At 37.0% G+C, this 17,552-nt stretch overlaps 2 protein-coding genes and 1 long non-coding RNA gene across 5 annotated transcripts; 1 reads left to right on the top strand and 2 right to left on the bottom strand.

Annotated features, from left to right (window-relative positions):
* Positions 1 to 1,081: 1,081 nt before the first annotated feature.
* Positions 1,082 to 5,198, bottom strand: LOC121655013 (galectin-2-like). Of its 2 annotated transcripts, none has more exons than XM_042009440.1 (5): positions 4,409 to 4,437; positions 2,892 to 2,948; positions 2,664 to 2,743; positions 1,620 to 1,791; positions 1,082 to 1,392 (listed from the first exon to the last, which is right to left on the bottom strand). In XM_042009440.1, the coding sequence occupies exons 2-5, from the start codon at positions 2,898 to 2,900 to the stop codon at positions 1,246 to 1,248; spliced, it is 408 nt and encodes a 135-aa protein (XP_041865374.1). In that variant the 5' UTR covers positions 2,901 to 2,948; positions 4,409 to 4,437; the 3' UTR covers positions 1,082 to 1,245. The 2 variants fall into 2 exon arrangements, with proteins under 2 accessions (XP_041865374.1, XP_041865381.1); XM_042009447.1 differs by lacking the exon at positions 4,409 to 4,437 and adding an exon at positions 5,131 to 5,198 and having other exon boundaries at positions 1,083 to 1,392.
* pick1 (protein interacting with prkca 1) lies at positions 3,842 to 15,644 on the top strand. Of its 2 annotated transcripts, none has more exons than XM_042008365.1 (13): positions 3,842 to 4,185; positions 4,593 to 4,671; positions 4,852 to 4,963; positions 5,162 to 5,290; positions 6,464 to 6,530; positions 6,659 to 6,748; positions 6,831 to 6,884; positions 8,121 to 8,183; positions 8,513 to 8,646; positions 8,785 to 8,877; positions 8,993 to 9,043; positions 12,616 to 12,760; positions 14,416 to 15,644. In XM_042008365.1, the coding sequence occupies exons 2-13, from the start codon at positions 4,631 to 4,633 to the stop codon at positions 14,661 to 14,663; spliced, it is 1,227 nt and encodes a 408-aa protein (XP_041864299.1). In that variant the 5' UTR covers positions 3,842 to 4,185; positions 4,593 to 4,630; the 3' UTR covers positions 14,664 to 15,644. The 2 variants fall into 2 exon arrangements, with proteins under 2 accessions (XP_041864299.1, XP_041864305.1); XM_042008371.1 differs by lacking the exon at positions 3,842 to 4,185 and adding an exon at positions 4,413 to 4,496.
* On the bottom strand, positions 7,159 to 11,535 carry LOC121655523. Its single transcript, XR_006013233.1, has 3 exons — positions 11,337 to 11,535; positions 9,138 to 9,145; positions 7,159 to 7,172 (listed from the first exon to the last, which is right to left on the bottom strand). It is a non-coding gene; the product is annotated as an uncharacterized LOC121655523 (long non-coding RNA).
* Positions 15,645 to 17,552: the final 1,908 nt, after the last annotated feature.

Here is a 17,552-nt window from a genome sequence, read left to right as displayed (position 1 = left end):
TCAGGTTTTATGAATCAATATTAGATTTATTAAATTTGAATACATTTAAAACCCAGCCCTAGTGGCTGACATCACTACACTGGGATTCACCCTCTTGTTTGTGTTGCTGGTACCTTTTAAAGATCTTAAGTATCTGCTTCACACAGCACTTATTGCAGAATGTGCCTGTCTTTGCACTGAAGAATAAAATATGACTAATACTTGAACATGAATGAATAAAATGTAATAAACACCTGTGTTGGGCACATTATTAAAAAAAAGTAATTAATTACTCTTTACTAGTTACTTCTGCCTAACATTAACTGAGTTAGTAACAGAGTTACATTATAAAAATAAATTACTTGGTAAAGTGATTACTGACTTACGTTTTTCTCCACTTTTTTTTTTCCAAATATGTTTCCTTTAACAGAACTTCAGATTCATCTCAATTTTTATTTTTTCATAATAAAACTGAATATTAACTTGATAATATTAACTTAAATTTAATAAATTATCATCTACACTAATCTCAGGGTGCTTGGATGTTTTAGAAAATGACTGAAAGATTGAGATTGTATAAGCAGCAGCTGAAACGAGTTTAACTTCAGATGGCAGCCGGGCTAAACTTTAGAAACCGTGTAAAGAGTTTGAGCATCCAGAAATAATTTGACTGCTCTTCTGAATTGGGAGTTAGCTGAGGTGGTGGACATCTGAGCCCTAGTCACCTCCATCCAGAGGTCTTCTGGACACACCCAACTGCAACACCATCTTGCGGGTGAATGAGAAAACAGTGGAGGGATTACATATCCCCTCTGGCCTGGGAATATCTCAGTGGAAGAGGAAGGGCTGGGTTTCCTTCTTGAAGTAGTGGCCCAGTCTCAAATAAGTGGAATAAAAATGAATGAAAGGTAATTTAACTCCAACCTTTTTAAGCAACTTACTAGGTTTAACCATTTTTTTCCAATGACTTAGGCTCATCTTTTTGAGGCTGACTACAATTGCCTGCTTCAGTTCTTTGTCCACCTTGACTGATGACTGTGGTGTCACAAAGGTTAGTCACTTTTTACCCAACAACTTTCAATACCACGTTTAGACAGCAGCCTTTTGGTGACATAATTTAATCATTTATTTTTCACAACAGGACATTTCAATTAAAGAAACATTTCAGATGTTAAACAGGAAACTGCAGCTCTTAACGATTAATATTTCTAACAATAACAATCTGCAGGTTGGAGTGTATCATGCATGCGTTACAGGAGCTGTCTCCTAGCGGATCTTGAAGCTTGTTAGTTTGAAGTCTCCTGTAATTCTGATGTAGCTGATGACGTCCATACCAGTGCGGTTAGGAAACTGGACTTCCTGTCCATCAGGAAGCTCCACTTCAAACACGTCTCCAGACAGTTTCAGCACAATCTGAAATGCAAAATATTCACTTTGTTTTAACCAAGGGAAGAAAAAAACCTTATAGAAACTAAAACTGTCTACATATTGGATTATCAAAAGGGAGAAATGAGAAAATTGTTTGATTTGCATGTATCGAACATTTAATTGCTTAACAAAATGAATACAATAACATCTGTGACAAGCCTTGTTATAATAGTTGTTCAAATTCTTTGCTTAAATTAGCCAGACTTCCCCACCTTTACGTCACTGCCCCTCTGTAGAGGATTGTGCATTTCCCGTTCCTCATCGCCCCAAAAACCAGCAGACTTGGAGTTGCACACGAGGACAGACCCATCAGCATCATCATAGAAACGGGGATTAAAGTGGAGTGCGAGGTCATCCGAGTCGCAGCCCAGGTCGATCTGGAATCTGAGGGGATCACAGATTTATAAACATCTCAGGCTCAATCCAAATCCAACTAAATTTCTTCAGCAGTCTAACCGCTCACTCCAGACGGATAACATTTGGCTGTGCTCTGTAAGTCCTCCAAAGATTTCCTACTTTGAACTTGCTTTGCTGTCCTCCTCTAGAAATCCTGCTTCGTCACTGCTGCCTGGATCACTGCCCTACCTTTAGTCTGCATGCCTGCCTGCATATACTCCCATCACTCACTCCTGCTCCTCCTGTTTCTGGACATTGGTGAAACTAGTAGTTATCTTTAGTAGATAAATCTTGACCAGCTAACCCCATATTACCAGTCTAATCTTGGATCGCACGTGATGAAATGGGGGGTGATAATGCCATTGGAAAAATAATGCCTAACCCTATCCGTATCCATCTATTCTAACCCTAACCAAGTAATTTTGAGTCCTACATACCTACACTGATTGGAGGGCTTGGTAGGACCCAGCAGAGAAATTCAGTTGAGCTTTAATTTGAAACATTTGCAGATCTTAAAACATGATATTACTGTAGTCATGCAGTCCCCAGGGTATAATAGCAGTCACTCCAAGAATAACATGTAAACCAGCGATCCCCCAACTCTGGTCCTCAAGGCTGCCTATCCTGCAGGTATTAGATGTTTTCCCGCTGCAACACACCTGATTCAAATTTAAATGGATTTCTGACAAGCTCTGCACACATCCACTACTGAGCCATTTATTTGAGACAGGTATGTTGCAGCAGGGAAACATCTAATACCTGCAGGACAGAGCTCCTTGAGGACTGGAGTTGTTGTACACCTTAATTAAATCACATATTGTTTTGAAATGACTAAACAAATCTGCATTTAATTGGTTTACCTCTCTGCATCATGCAGAATTTCCCCCTTTACTTGCAGCTTATCTCCAACTTTCAGATCCACGTTCTTCAGCTCAAGTTCCTGTGAAGTTTGGAGTTCAAACCATTTGCTTAAACACAGTAAGAGGCAACACATGTGATTTCTATCTCTTTTTGTTTTCTTAAAAGGGGGCATGTAAAAGATGCAAATGTACGATGTCATAATGGGACAAAAACAGGATCAAACTGACCATGGCCATGCTGGATGCTGCTGGAAGAAGGTCTTGTTTACAGGAACAGTCTCTCTCTTGGAAAATAATATAGGCAAAATGGTGTGACTGAATATTCACAGGACTGCAAAAATAATGCAAATAAGAATGAACAAATAGCACATCAGCAATCTTTACAGTCACATGGTGTATTCATATAACATTCTGTTTAGTCATTGCTATTTGATACACAACCTAACTGATCACTAAACCATCTGTGACCACCAGTGACTGCCACAGTAACATAAACAGCTGTTTATTTTCAGACTGCCTTTAGTACACTGAGAATTTGTTCATTTTTCAGCTCAAGCCTGCTACACCCACAGTATGCAGGACATTTACACACATACATGAAGATTAGTCCATTTCTCCCCATCATGGTCACATGGGTTGTAATAAATCCACTGGGAACAGCATGATGACATGTGATGTCAAATGCATATGTAGATTTTTACTGTGCCCACTGGTAGTCTGAACAAATTGTGAAAAGGGAACTAAAGCATGTAAACAGGACCCCAAATCAACTGGACCAGACAAAAACAAGATTTGATTTGTCAACAAATTGTATGATGAAGACAAAAGTAGAAAAAGCCAAGTACTTGTACTAGTATTGAGATAGGTAGTTTACTCAGGTATTTTTCTATTTTTACAAAAGTAACAACCGTACATTATTCTAGTATTTAAGCATAACCAACTTTACAGCATTTGACAGTTTTAATTAGGGTTTTTGAGCGGTCTCTTAAGCTAATTTATATAAATTTGTGGTCATGTGTGGGTCACATGTAATAAGTTTGCCCTCCTGGGTCATTTCTAACGCCTTCCCTTCGTTTTCATTTTACCGGTTTGGGCTTGGATGTGCAGCATTATATATGACCAGTTCATCAAGTGTCCACTAGAGGGCAGTAAATGTGTATGAATCTACAGTCTATGGTATGAATAGACTGTAGAATTTTTTTTAGCTTAATAAAAAAGCGAATAAAAATAAAACAAAACACTATGTCACATTGACTTTATACTTTCAAATTTGTTTTACTTTAATTTACTAACAGTATTTTTGTAAGAATATTAGGTTATTAAACACACGGAAACGAAGGCTGGTCATTTAAAACTTCCGTCGTTTGGCGGAAGTGACAAAATAAAGTAAACAGAAGCTGTAGACTATTTATGAATAAAGCTAATTACTCTTTTTCTTTTAAAAGGGGCTATTCTAAAATACATTTGGATAAAACACTTAAGTGACAAGTTTATGACGAAGCCGTGTTACGTCTTACAAAAGGTAAGTGTTTAACGATGTTTTTAAACGAGTGACATTTTTATTGCACCTGTCAGCAGCAGCTGCTAACAGTTAGCTAGCAGATTGGAGAGTTAGCGAGCATTTTTGTAATCAACTTCCATCGTTGCAGTGAAGCATTATTCTGTTTACCCATGTCTATTTGGTATATTGAGTTAAGTTTAAGCGTAAAAAATATGCCCTCTGATATAGCATGCTCTGTAGTTACCAGCTGTTTCCGCTTTCTAGCTACTAGCGTCTTCTCTTCGTTAGCATCTGTCTCATCAGGAGCTGGAGGGCTGTGTTGGTCCTTAAAAGTACTTCACTGACTTACAGTCCGTTTCCCCCTCCAGGATAAACCAGCTGACATATCAGTATTCATGTATACTGAACATACGTTATGACTTTCTTAGGGACAGTTTTCCAGGGACAGGGGTGACACTGTCCTGCAATGTTCACGGACATGGACTATGAATTGGAGGAAGACAAGCTGTAAGTCTGAACTGTGTTTGTCATCTGAACTATTCAGTTATACATTGTGGGGTATATAGTATCATGACTTTATTTCAGTCTTACAGTGATATGGTAAGATGTGACTAAACACAGTAATAGCTTGTGTGACTATTCGGATCATGTTTCCTGGAAAGAGTTAACCAGATGTTTCCTCAACAGTGGGATCCCAACAGTACCTGGAACTGTGACTCTGAAAAAAGATGCTAATAATCTTATTGGCATTAGCATTGGTGGTGGGGCACAGTACTGTCCCTGCCTCTATATTGTCCAGGTAACTGCAGAAAAAGATATTTTATTACTTTTTAAATCAATGACAATTTTTCATTAATAGAACATATTATAAATTACATATTCATTTTTGCCACCTGTAAAGAAGAAGTGAAACAAAAGTAAATGTTGTGGATTTAGTGGAAAATCCATCCGTTTTATTTTTGTTACCTTTTTAATGTGATTTGCTCTTGTCCAACAGGTATTTGATAACACTCCAGCAGCTCTGGATGGGACACTGGCTGCAGGTGATGAGATCACAGGTGTTAACGGGAAACCAGTAAAAGGAAAAACAAAGGTGGAGGTGGCCAAGATGATTCAAGCTGTCCAGGTACTTAAACTCTGAATGGAAGTAAAAGCTTGGAACATAATGTGAGACTGACTCTTACAGAAGGGATCACACTTGCAGTTTTAATTAATCAAGTGCATTTGATTAGTAGCACCTGGCAGCTACTTCCCCACATAACCTCTTCACGGAGTCTACACTTTAGTTTTTGTTCATTAAATAACCGCTTGGTGTGTTTTTATGTTGTTGTTCTTCTGTAGTTGTACCCAAATAATAATAATTTGTTTTGATGGTTTGATACATAAAACCTTAGAATAGAAAGTGTTATTTTTTTCATGTGATTACATCTCAGAGCCATTGTTGCTTTAAAATGTAGTTTTTTTTTTACATTAAAGTGTGAATTAAATGAACCTAAATGTTTTATCATATTAAAGTTGTGAATTTTTGATAATTTTCATTCAAATTTTTTATTTTTTATGTTAGCATTTCTGTTTGCAGGGTAAAATTAGATCTGCCTCATCTTAAAACGTATGCAGTTAATAAACAAATTATACTTCCCAGCTAGGTTTTATAGTAAAGAACAACTGATTTAATCTCATAAGTACAGAGAATTTTAAGATATTTCCTGTGAATTTTCAAATGTCTGATCATACAAACACATAATAAACTCATCTGGAATCTGTAACACACATCGGTGTAAATATAGTCAAAGGACAGTAGAAGATAAACTCACTTTTTTTCTATCCGGCTCTGACTCTGGCTTCAGCAGTGAATAGTCCAGTAGTTGAGTAATAGTTGTGAGCCCAGCATCAGGCTTTGAAGAAAAGGGATTTCACTTGCTCACCAGTCTGAACTAAAGAGGTCGGGACAATAGGCCATAGCATGGGTCACGTCACCAATGCAGAGCGGCCATGTTGTTTCTGACGTCTTTTGTTCAGACCCAGAAAAATTCCATGACTTCCTGGATGGTGGGATAAAGCCTGTGTTCAGTGTGGGAATTAAAGGATTAGATTGTGTTGGTGTTTTGCTTTCAGGGCACATACTGCATGTGAATGTCATCTTCTGCACCATAAAGTTGGAAAAGGTTTTACCATATAAACAAAAATAACACATTGCTCTCAGTTTTATATGTAACTAAATATATGGTCTTATTTTCAACATATGCTGCATATTTAGATTGTTGATAAACCTGCTTGTCTTTTGGTTTTGTGTTTACAGGAAGAGGCAGTAATCCACTACAACAAACTTCAGGCTGACCCAAAACAGGGGAAATCTCTGGATATAGGTACTTTCTAGCCGTCACAAATCCACATTTACTTGCTACAAATCTGAAACTTTTGTGGGTTATTATATCGTCATGACAGTTTAAATTCATTGCTGCCTTGTGAATAAAACATATAATTTGTGTTTCAGTGCTGAAAAAAGTCAAACATCGCCTCGTGGAGAATATGAGTTCAGGCACAGCAGATGCTCTCGGGCTCAGTCGAGCTATTCTGTGCAACGGTACCATCGTTAATAACGTTGTTGGTATAAACGCTGTTGGTTTCATTTTACAGTTGGATTAAAGGTACCGTTTTCTCCACAGATGGCCTCGTCAAAAGACTGGAGGAGTTGGAGAAAACAACCGAGCTCTACAAAGGTGAAGAATTAAATTCTAAAAATGTGTAGTTGTGTGGTGCCATAATAACTGTTATTTACTCGGGTTATAAAACATGTATTAGTGAGTATCTTCAGCCTTTTTTCACACTAGTTTAAAACTCATAGATGTGTATTTTCGTGTTGTTGCAAAGTGTTTTTTAAATCCTAAATAAACCTGCAGTAATCAGATATTATTCAGTAATGTAAAATATAACAGGTGGGTGCATGTGCTAAAGCTCGCATTTCCTCACAGAAACACTTTGACTAGATAGCTTGTTTTACACGAATACTCGGAAACTTAGCAACAATTCAGGGTCGGTTTTGAGATGGATTACAGGTGATCGTCTGTGTGGGGATGATGTCTTGGCTCAAGTCAAAAATAATAATATGTCTGATTACTTTAGAAACTCATAATCTTCAGAAGATGTGGTTCAAAACAGCCACAGCTTAAAATGCGGTTTAATACGCTTTGTACATTTTATCATAGTCACAGATTGTGGCTGGTTGTGCGAAGCAGGTTTTAGACCAGTTCTGACTGTAGCCCCCTCTGAGTGCTGCAGGTTACGAGTCTAATGCTGCCAATAGCAAAGGGATGATTTTAATCCTTTTAGGAGGAGCATCCATGTTTAAAGGTAGATAAAAAGACACTTCTCGGTATAAGATGCATTAAGCAAAACCAAACAGTCGTGTAACAACAATTTTATTTAACTTTCTAACAATAACTCTCAACTGTTCAGTTGTAACACGTAACATAAAACAACTTTTTCTTTTACACTTACAGTTCAGTTCATTTCTCTTCCACAAATCCATCAAATGCTTCATCTTCAGTGTCTGAGTTTAACAGCTGGACGATTTCAGCATCAAGCATGCCCGGATCCCTCTCTGCCTGCCATTTTGGGGTCCTTACGCATACACACACCTTTACCGTATATTATGTTGAAGCACAGTACGCATTACTCCGTGAGGCTCCTGACTACGGTAGCCGTAATGCTTCGACAATCCGACTTCGTAGCTTACCAAAGTCGGTCGTACTAAAACATTTTGAGAATTGGTTCAAGGGTCAATAAGCACAACCAGAACGGTTGATCTTTGAGAAGATGAAGGGATTTTAAGTGCATCTTATAGTCCGAAAAATATGGTAAATGTTAAACTGTAAATGTTATTTAAATTAGATAGTGTGTGTTAAGATGAGTTATTATTTAGATAGGTGTGTGTTTATTCCCCTGTCTGCTTGCAGGGCTGATGGAGCACACCAAGAGGCTGCTCAGAGCTTTCTTTGAGCTTTCTCAAACTCACAGAGGTCAGTTCCTACATTCACAGTTAAAAATGGAAATTAATTTGTGTATGTAGATGTAAAATATATACATTTTTCTTTTTGTGCCTAATGTCAGAGACATTTGTCATTAGCTGCTTACATAGACCGTAGATTGTTATCTTTACTAAATAGAGATCTTAACTTAACTTTTTTTTTATTTTATTAAATAAAAAGCAGCTGTTCTTTGTTTCTTTAGTATGTTTATATTTTACAGCTGTAAAACATTTTCCTTTTCTCGTGTTTTATTGTTCTCAGATGTTGGAAAGCTTTGACACAGTTTTATTTGACAGGTGTTTGATAATGTGTGTTTTCAGCGTTCGGAGATGTGTTTTCTGTTATCGGTGTTCGAGAGCCCCAGGCTGCAGCCAGTGAGGCGTTTGTAAAGTTCGCAGATGCTCATCGTAACATTGAGAAGTACGGCGTACAGCTACTGAAAACCATCAAGCCTGTAAGTAAAGGATGTTTTTTATTATTGTACTGACATGAAAACATTTTCTGCTCAGATAAAAAATGTCTGCATTCTGTTTTATTAGAACTCCACATAGAAGCAACACTTTTTGTTAAGATGTCATGTGTTGATGTGCAGATGCTCCATGACCTGAACACGTACCTCCACAAGGCCATACCAGACACCAAGTTGACCATCCACAAGTACCTGGATGTAAAGTTCGAGTATCTGGTGAGGCCACAGCTCTCTGTTCTCCTGATGCAGACCTTTACTCGTAGACCCGTTCAACATGTTTACTGTGAGTCAGCACAGAGAACAATGTGAATGAATTCCTTCTTTCTTTCAGTCATACTGCCTGAAGGTGAAGGAGATGGATGATGAAGAATACAGCAGTATTGTGAGTAGTCATTTAAAACATCCAATTTAATGTTAAATTTTCCTCCTCAAATTCACCATCTACACATTAGGAGCGTGTGCTCCGTAGATTACACAGCTTTCACTGTTATTATAGAAAGACTAGCATGTGTTGTTATAAGCTTATTTCAAGATTTTCTTCATGTTTTTTTTATGGTTTTAGTTGTTTTTTTTTATGGTTTTAGTCTTTTTTATGGTTTTAGTTGTTTTTTATGGTTTTAGTTGTTTTTTTTTATGGTTTTAGTCTTTTTTATGGTTTTAGTTGTTTTTTATGGTTTTAGTTGTTTTTTATGGTTTTAGTCTTTTTTATGGTTTTAGTTGTTTTTTATGGTTTTAGTTGTTTTTTTTTATGGTTTTAGTCTTTTTTATGGTTTTAGTTGTTTTTTATGGTTTTAGTTGTTTTTTATGGTTTTAGTCTTTTTTATGGTTTTAGTTGTTTTTTATGGTTTTAGTCTTTTTTATGGTTTTAGTTGTTTTTTATGGTTTTAGTTGTTTTTTTTATGGTTTTAGTCTTTTTTATGGTTTTAGTTGTTTTTTATGGTTTTAGTCTTTTTTATGGTTTTAGTTGTTTTTTATGGTTTTAGTTGTTTTTTTTATGGTTTTAGTCTTTTTTATGGTTTTAGTTGTTTTTTATGGTTTTAGTTGTTTTTTATGGTTTTAGTCTTTTTTATGGTTTTAGTTGTTTTTTATGGTTTTAGTTGTTTTTTTTATGGTTTTAGTTGTTTTTTATGGTTTTAGTCTTTTTTATGGTTTTAGTTGTTTTTTATGGTTTTAGTTGTTTTTTTTATGGTTTTAGTCTTTTTTATGGTTTTAGTTGTTTTTTATGGTTTTAGTTGTTTTTTTTATGGTTTTAGTCTTTTTTATGGTTTTAGTTGTTTTTTATGGTTTTAGTCTTTTTTATGGTTTTAGTTGTTTTTTATGGTTTTAGTCTTTTTTATGGTTTTAGTTGTTTTTTATGGATTTAGTTGTTTTTTTTATGGTTTTAGTTGTTTTTTATGGTTTTAGTCTTTTTTATGGTTTTAGTTGTTTTTTATGGTTTTAGTTGTTTTTTTTATGGTTTTAGTCTTTTTTATGGTTTTAGTTGTTTTTTATGGTTTTAGTTGTTTTTTTTATGGTTTTAGTCTTTTTTATGGTTTTAATCTTTTTTATGGTTTTAATCTTTTTTATGGTTTTAGTCTTTTTTATGGTTTTAGTCTTTTTTATGGTTTTAGTTGTTTTTTATGGTTTTAGTTGTTTTTTTTATGGTTTTAGTTGTTTTTCTTATGGTTTTAGTTGACCACTTGCAGAACTAAAAAAGAACAAAACACTCTGCAGCTTGACAGCTTGACTCTGTGTTTGGACACCCCTGCACTTACTCACCCCCACCAGGAATTTAGGTATTTGAACTGTACACGGTTGATGAGACAGATTTCCAATAAGAATTTCAGATTTTATTTCCTCATACCACATGATAGTCTCTGTACTTTGCCTCAGTCCATCTTATTGAGACAGTTTGGTGTACACACCTTTACAAAATTGTTGGTACCCTTCGGTTAATGAAAGAAAAGGGACGTGTTAATCCAAGGTGTGTCCACTAATTAGCAGCACAGGTGTCTACAATCTTGTAATCAGGCAGTGGGTCTATATATAGGCTACAGGTAGTCACTGTGCTGTTTGGTGACATGGTGTGTATCACACTCAACATGGACCAGAGGAAGCAAAGAGTTTTCTCAGGAGATTAGAAAGAAAATTATAGACCAGTATGTTAAAGGTAAAGACTATAAGACCATCTCCAAGCAGCTTGATGTTCCTGTGACTACATATTCAGAGATTTAAGATCCATGGGACTGTAGCCAGCAGTGTTTTTTTCTTGATATGCTTCATTTTTCCGTCTGTAAACATAGAGCTGACGTTCCTTGGCAAAAAGTTCTATTTTTGTCTCATCTGTCCATAAATAATTCTGTTGAAGCATGGTTGAAAAGCAATGTCTGACTTTCACTGGTTAAATTTAATATCATTTTTATTAGAGATGCACCGGTCAATCGGCCGCCGATCAAAAAGGCCGGTTTTCTATCCAATCGGCCCAATCGGTGACCGGCCGGTCACTGTCGTCATTTCCGGTTTTTGGCCGGTCACGCTGACACGCATGCGCAGCAGCTCAACGCGGACAGCTCAAAACTGAACCAAAGCAAAACAAAGATGTCGTTGATCTGGACATATTTTACCGTGTGCCAGGACGAACCGAAACAGGCTATGTGTAATGCTTGTAAGTCTAAAGTAAGCCGTGGAGGATCAACGCCTAAGACTTATGGAACAACCAACTTAAGACGCCACTTGGAAAAGAAGCACCCATGCTTGTTTATTGTATGATTATAATGATTTCTTAGATAGAAAATCGGTATCGGTAAAACCGGTTTTGGCAGGTCAGACCCCCTCAAAAACCGGAAATCGGTATCGGCCAAGAATTTTGCAATCGGTGCATCTCTAATTTTTATTTGTTACTTTTGTCAGATTGAAGTTATTTCTGTGACCATTGTGACTTTTTCTTTCGTTAAACGAAGGCTTCCAACAATTTTGTCCACATGTGTATTTACTGCAGTGAGGCCGGATGATGATGCATATTAAGTCTTCATTTACCAGCTTTATCTCTTGCAAACAGAAAGTTTTCATGTTTCTATTAATCCTTAAAAACCATTATTCGCTGTTGATGTAATTCCTTTTCATTTTTACTTAGAAGAAGATTAAGTTGTTGCCAACAGTCTTTCAGACTCTTCACATCTTCAGGCTGCTTCTCATCATTCAGCCTCATTATTCATTAAATTAGCTTTTTTGTTTTGTTTTTTTTTTAAGAAGTTGCTCCTGTCCCTTCATTTTAAAACATGTTCCTGACATAAAATTAGCATGAATTTAATAAAACATTTCAGTGAAATTCCTGTTTTAACCTGATGCTTTTGCACTGTATTCATCAAATGAATTATAAGTTATTACATTTAGTCCTTCACACAACACTCCATCTTTCATAGAAACAACACTGATTACTTGTTTTGTTCACACATGTTCTGCAATCAGTCTGAGTTCTTTGATACGAGGATGAAAACTCTGAATCTAGAAGCAAATCTATATCTGATGATGTGGTATGAACTTTCTCCTGCCTTATTTTGATCCATGATGTTATTGCTAGTCACCATTTACAACTTTAAAGACGCTCTACAGAATTTCTGTAGATTTTCTCAGTAATGTGTCACCTACCGACGGCTGACTCGGCGTTCGTCTTGCATCCTACCTGTAGCTCTCTTCAACCAGTATAAACAGGTTCATCTTTACTCTCGTCTTATCTCCTGCTCTCTTTCTCTCCTTCTTTTTGCTGGGCAACAAAGGCTCCAGAAATGTGAATTATAGATGGTTTTGTGTTATAGACGTCAGGAACGCAGAGTTTTGAGGAAAGTTAGGTAGTGCGTCTTTAATGAATCAGATTTATTTCACTGCGTTTACTGTGTTGTTAAATCTTTTTTCTTTTCTCAACTGTTGTCACATTTTGATTGACTTGAACCCGTTTTTAACCTGCTTCCTCCACAGGCCGTAGGAGAGCCGCTGTACCGCGTCAGCACCGGTAACTACGAGTACCGTTTGGTGCTGCGGTGTCGGCAGGAGGCTCGTGCCCGCTTTGCTAAAATGAGGAAGGATGTCTTGGAGAAGATAGAGCTGCTGGATCAGAAACACGGTTTGTTTTTGTTCTTTTTTTTAACTTCATTATTTTTTTCCATCATTCACTTCATGACTTGTAAACTTGTCAGGCCCTTGTCAGCAGAGATGTTCACAAGTCCAATTCACTTTTATTTGTAATGAATAATGGGCCATGTGATCTGGTCTGCTTGGAAGACTGCATTATAGTATCCAAGGAATTTAAAATCCGCAATAACCCTTTATCTACCAGCATTTTGTAACAGAACTGGGGTCTCGTGTATAAAACATTGTGTAGGATATTTACTAAAAGAGTTTGTACACCTGTACGGCAAAAAAAAAAAATCTAGACTTATAAAACCATGTGCACGCACACTTCTAAGCAATCTCTCCTTAATAAATCAAAGATTACTTGAAAATGTGAGCACCTGAATGGGCCTCATATCCCACCCTGAACAAGCCCAAACCAGCTATATATGGTCCATGAATATATGAAGAAGCTGCTGATCAAAGAGGAAATCATGGCAACAAACAAAGAAAAAGAAACGTTTCCGACACAGATTGAATGCTCGTGGTGCAGTCAGGCCTTTCAAAAGCGATTAGTCCTGACGTCATCATGATGTCATCAGTAACATATAAATGACTTTATCTCCGAATGGAAAACATGTATGAGATGTTTGATTTATTTTGTGTGTTCCATAAACAGGTGGTTTTTACATTATATTTTAAACATTGTGGGGCTCTGATGTCCTTTATTGTTCAGCAGGTAGATGAGAAAGTTGGTCAGAAAGACGTTGGGATCAAACCTGGGTTGGCTGCTTTGTAAATGCTAGCGGCTGCTCTGCTACGTGAGCTAAACACCACACCCACAGGAGCTTTCAGCAACAACAAAACCAGTCTCACCTCCTCTCCAGCTCTAACACAGCACTGTAAACACCACCATATCTCCATATAACTGAGACACGACTCCTCCAAACAAACACGCCGGCTTTTAAAAAATGCTGTCGACTTTGCGTGCCTTTTTGACTAATTGATTAGTCGACTAGTCGTTCACATCCCTAGTAAATATGCACATAAAATAAATTATCCAAGAGTTTTTAGTGTGAACAAAAATCCATTTGGACTTACCGAGTGGCATAGCTTTTTTCCTACTGAATGTAAAGACATGTAAACATGCTGTCCTGCAGGTTTCAGACGTTTCCCTGCTACAACTGCACAAGCATCTTAACGAGCCAATACTAATTTGACTCAGGTGTATCGCAGCAGGTAAACATGTAAAATCTGCAGGATAGTGGGTGAAGTCCACAGTTGGTGATCCCTGCACTAGTGCATCAGAGAAATCTTTATTTTTTTGAGAGCTTGAAATTAATTTAGATCCAAAAACCTGCTTGAATTTGCAAAAAAAAAAAAATCATAATCACAAGTCACGGGAAGTGCAGCTCGAGTCTGAGTCCCAGACTCAAGCCTCCTCTCTGTTAATCAGCCATCTACAGTAGCTTTGTCAGAGTGTATGAAGTTGCAGGTTTTTTCTACATTTACATCTAATATTGAGATGAAATGTGGTTGGATACAAAGACAGTGAGGTTAGTAGGTCAACTGAGGACAGATAATGAGACACTGAGCTTCAGCAGCAGGTCAGAGACATCAAGTTACCACTCAGTGACAATTCCTGCTGCGTCTCCTCTTCACCTGCAGTTCAGGACATCGTCTTCCAGCTGCAGCGCTTTGTCTCCGGCATGTCTCATTACTACGATGAGTGCTACGCCGTTCTGAAGGAGGCGGATGTGTTCCCCATTGAAGTGGACCTTTCCCGCACTATGTTCAGCTACAGCAGCCAGTCACTCACGTACACAGACGAAGATGAAGAGGACGGAGGAGGCGAAGAGGAAGGAGGAAGCAGACAAGCAGAGAACGGCGCAGAGAAACTGATTGATGATGAATGAGACTGTGTGTGTGTGTGTGTGTGTGTGTCAGTTCAGCCTCATAATATCAGATCCATTTAAAGTCATTACTCTCCCTAAAAATGTCCTTTTCAGTGGAAAAGCAGCTGAAATTATTAATGTTGTCACATCAGAGAATATGACTTATAGTTGCTGCTATGATGCTGTATGTTGGTCTTTTTTCCTCTTTCTGGGTATTTTATCATATTATTTCACTTTTGCTAAATTTAATTTAGCTGTCTCTTTAAACGTTTATTGAATTTTGACATTGTTACGACAGACTTCACATCAGAAGGTTATTTAATGTGAGTGCTGTATTTCGGGTTTTAGTGCTGCAGAGTGGATCTTTACAGGGTGTGCCTTCTTTGCTTTGTCTTTAATGACGTCTGTGGGTCTGAGCTGACTCAGTCTCCATAATACTGAATGTTGTACCCTTATATTTATTTATTTTCTATTTAGCTGCTTAAAATGTTATTTTCTAAATGTCACAGGGAACATTTGTAAATGTAAAAAAACACCTAAAAAGAATCACTAATCTTTCAAAAACATGAAGGTCTCTGACAATAATGAAAATTGATGGAAAATTTTATGAAGTTTTTGTCATGCAGCTGTTACATAACTGTTTTTTTTTTCCTTCTCAATATGATTTAGGTTGATTTTTAGATGCTTTACATTTACAGTCCATCTAAAACTGCTTTAACACGGAGGATTTTACCCCACACACTCACCTCCAGATGAAACAACTTTTCCAGCACATGACTGTATTTCTAACTTCCTCTCAACTCTGTTCTTGTACATTCCTGCTGTTTCCTGAATATTAAGGGTTTAATTTAGCATGAAAAAACACATGAACACATCTCAGAGCTTTACTCTACTGTGGACACTACATGTTAAAAAGAAATGGTGATGTAATATTTCTTGTAATTTCTTCATATTTATTCTTTTTTTCAAATTGTATGTAAAATAAATTGTATTTAAAAGTTACGAAGAATTTAAGAATTAAATGTCTTTTATTTAGCTTTTCTTCTGGTTAACTAATCAGAGGCATGTCATTAGCAGCATAGCAGTTTATGGCCGGTAGTCTTAAATTTACCTTTGACTATTAAAGCAAAGTATCAGACTGGTTTGCTGACCGAGCAGAGGAAACCACTGTAGTTACATTATAATCAAGACTGGAGTTAATCGGAGCAAAAGAAAGGAAAGAAAAGAGGAAAACACGAGAATAATCTCAGAACACAGATTAGCCATTCATATTGCTTTGCATCATTTCATGCACAGTGGTTTCCTAGCAGACCTCATCATTCCTGTTTATTGGTAGTTGGTAAACAAGGCCACCTGGTTATGAGTGTGGATTTTAAAACTTTAATCTGGATATTGTTTTCTTCCTTCTCTCTGTACTTCTTGTCATACCTACCATCCGTTAAATTCTGTATAAGCATCTTCCTCTTCTTGGTTTTCTCACCACTTTTTCCAGCTTTATTTTATGCCGAAGAGTGAATTTAATTTCTTTTCCTTATTCATCCACCATCTCATTTCCTTTAACTTATATATGTGCAGGTACCTATAAAAATATTACTTTTAGTCCCATTATCTGAATTTGTATAGAATTTGCTTCATTTCTCTGAAAAGATCAGGTCTGCTGACAGAAACGCCAAACCTCAGGCTGGATGCTGACAGACTAGAACAGATCACTGATCTCAAGGGTTTCACCTGTTCATCCCATTAGAGCAAACAGAATAGCCAGCATCCCTCCAGTACAAATTAACCATCACTAACTCATGCACATTTTAATGTTGGGACAGTGGCCAAAATACAAATTCTGTTTATTGAGTTCTTTCATGCATCTGTAAAACTTTATTCTTATTCTTCTTGCCTTGTCTTATAAACTCACAGAAGATGCTAAACTAGACAAGTTCAAATGGGATTTAATGATTGTTTCTTGCCCTCCTGAATTACTCTGTTCTTTTCTTAAAGGTTTTTGTGTGTGTGTGTGTGTGTGTGTGTGTGTGTTATACTTTGGACAATCACTTATAGCACGTTATAGTCTCCACTTTATATTTATCTTATAAACCATTTGGATGTTTTTCTATTAATCTGAGAGTGCATGACATCACCATGTTCTTCTGCTTATAAATAACTTTTCATAATTACTTCAGCAAACCCAATAACAACATTTTAAAGGATTAGACTGTGGCCTGTTAGCTGGCTGTTTCTCAGTGTGGTTAGCTAACCACACAGGTCATGCTTTATTCGTTAGACACCTGTGATAGGCCTCCAATAAATTCTTCTTTGTAATTCACACAGGCCAAACAAAGATGGCAGTGCCGCATCAGCTGAGTGACAGCAGGGTTGCTGGTCGAGTAGCGTGCTCCGTCCACATGATGGCACAGGTAGCCACAGATAGCTGCTGGTTCACAGGTACATTAGCAGCAGATTAAGCTCAACCCAGGACACCTATCTAAAATCATACAGGACATGAAGTGATGTATGTCAGCGAGCATGAACTCCAACTTAAAGAGCAGAAAAAACACTATTATGACATGAATAAAAACACTTTATTCTCACTTTTAGAGCAGGCCTTTAAATGGGGCGGAACTAAAGGGGAGGCACTGGCCACCTCTGAAATGTGATTGGACATCCCAGGTGCCACCTCAGGTGATTCACAGGTCATTGTAGGAGGTTGAAAAAGTCTTTCCAAACCAGACACGGTTCACCAGTGTCACCCAGTACACCAATGTGAAAAATGTAAATTTTAAAGGAATTTCCTTAATAGTCATCCTTCACTAAACCAGTTATATGCTAGCACTATATTAGTTTAAAGATAATGTGGGGAAACCATGTCATATTTAGTTTTGAGTGAGTGTATTTAGGTACTACACACAACTAATTTAA

The sequence above is a fragment of the Melanotaenia boesemani genome, chromosome 2 (assembly GCF_017639745.1).
Source record: "Melanotaenia boesemani isolate fMelBoe1 chromosome 2, fMelBoe1.pri, whole genome shotgun sequence".
NCBI classification, from domain to species: Eukaryota; Metazoa; Chordata; class Actinopteri; order Atheriniformes; family Melanotaeniidae; genus Melanotaenia; species Melanotaenia boesemani.
This window is presented reverse-complemented; position numbering and strand designations above follow the sequence as displayed.

Coding starts and splice junctions, on each gene's coding strand:
- LOC121655013 (XM_042009447.1), bottom strand. Junction 1,792..2,663: donor ATTCTGCATGATGCAGAGAG/GTAAACCAATTA, acceptor TGATCCCCTCAG/ATTCCAGATCGACCTGGGCT. Junction 1,393..1,619: donor AGAGGGGCAGTGACGTAAAG/GTGGGGAAGTCT, acceptor TTTGCATTTCAG/ATTGTGCTGAAACTGTCTGG.
- pick1 (XM_042008365.1), top strand. CDS start 4,631: ATGTTCACGGACATGGACTATGAATTGGAGGAAGACAAGCT. Junction 5,291..6,463: donor AGATGATTCAAGCTGTCCAG/GTACTTAAACTC, acceptor TTGTGTTTACAG/GAAGAGGCAGTAATCCACTA. Junction 6,531..6,658: donor GGGGAAATCTCTGGATATAG/GTACTTTCTAGC, acceptor TTTGTGTTTCAG/TGCTGAAAAAAGTCAAACAT.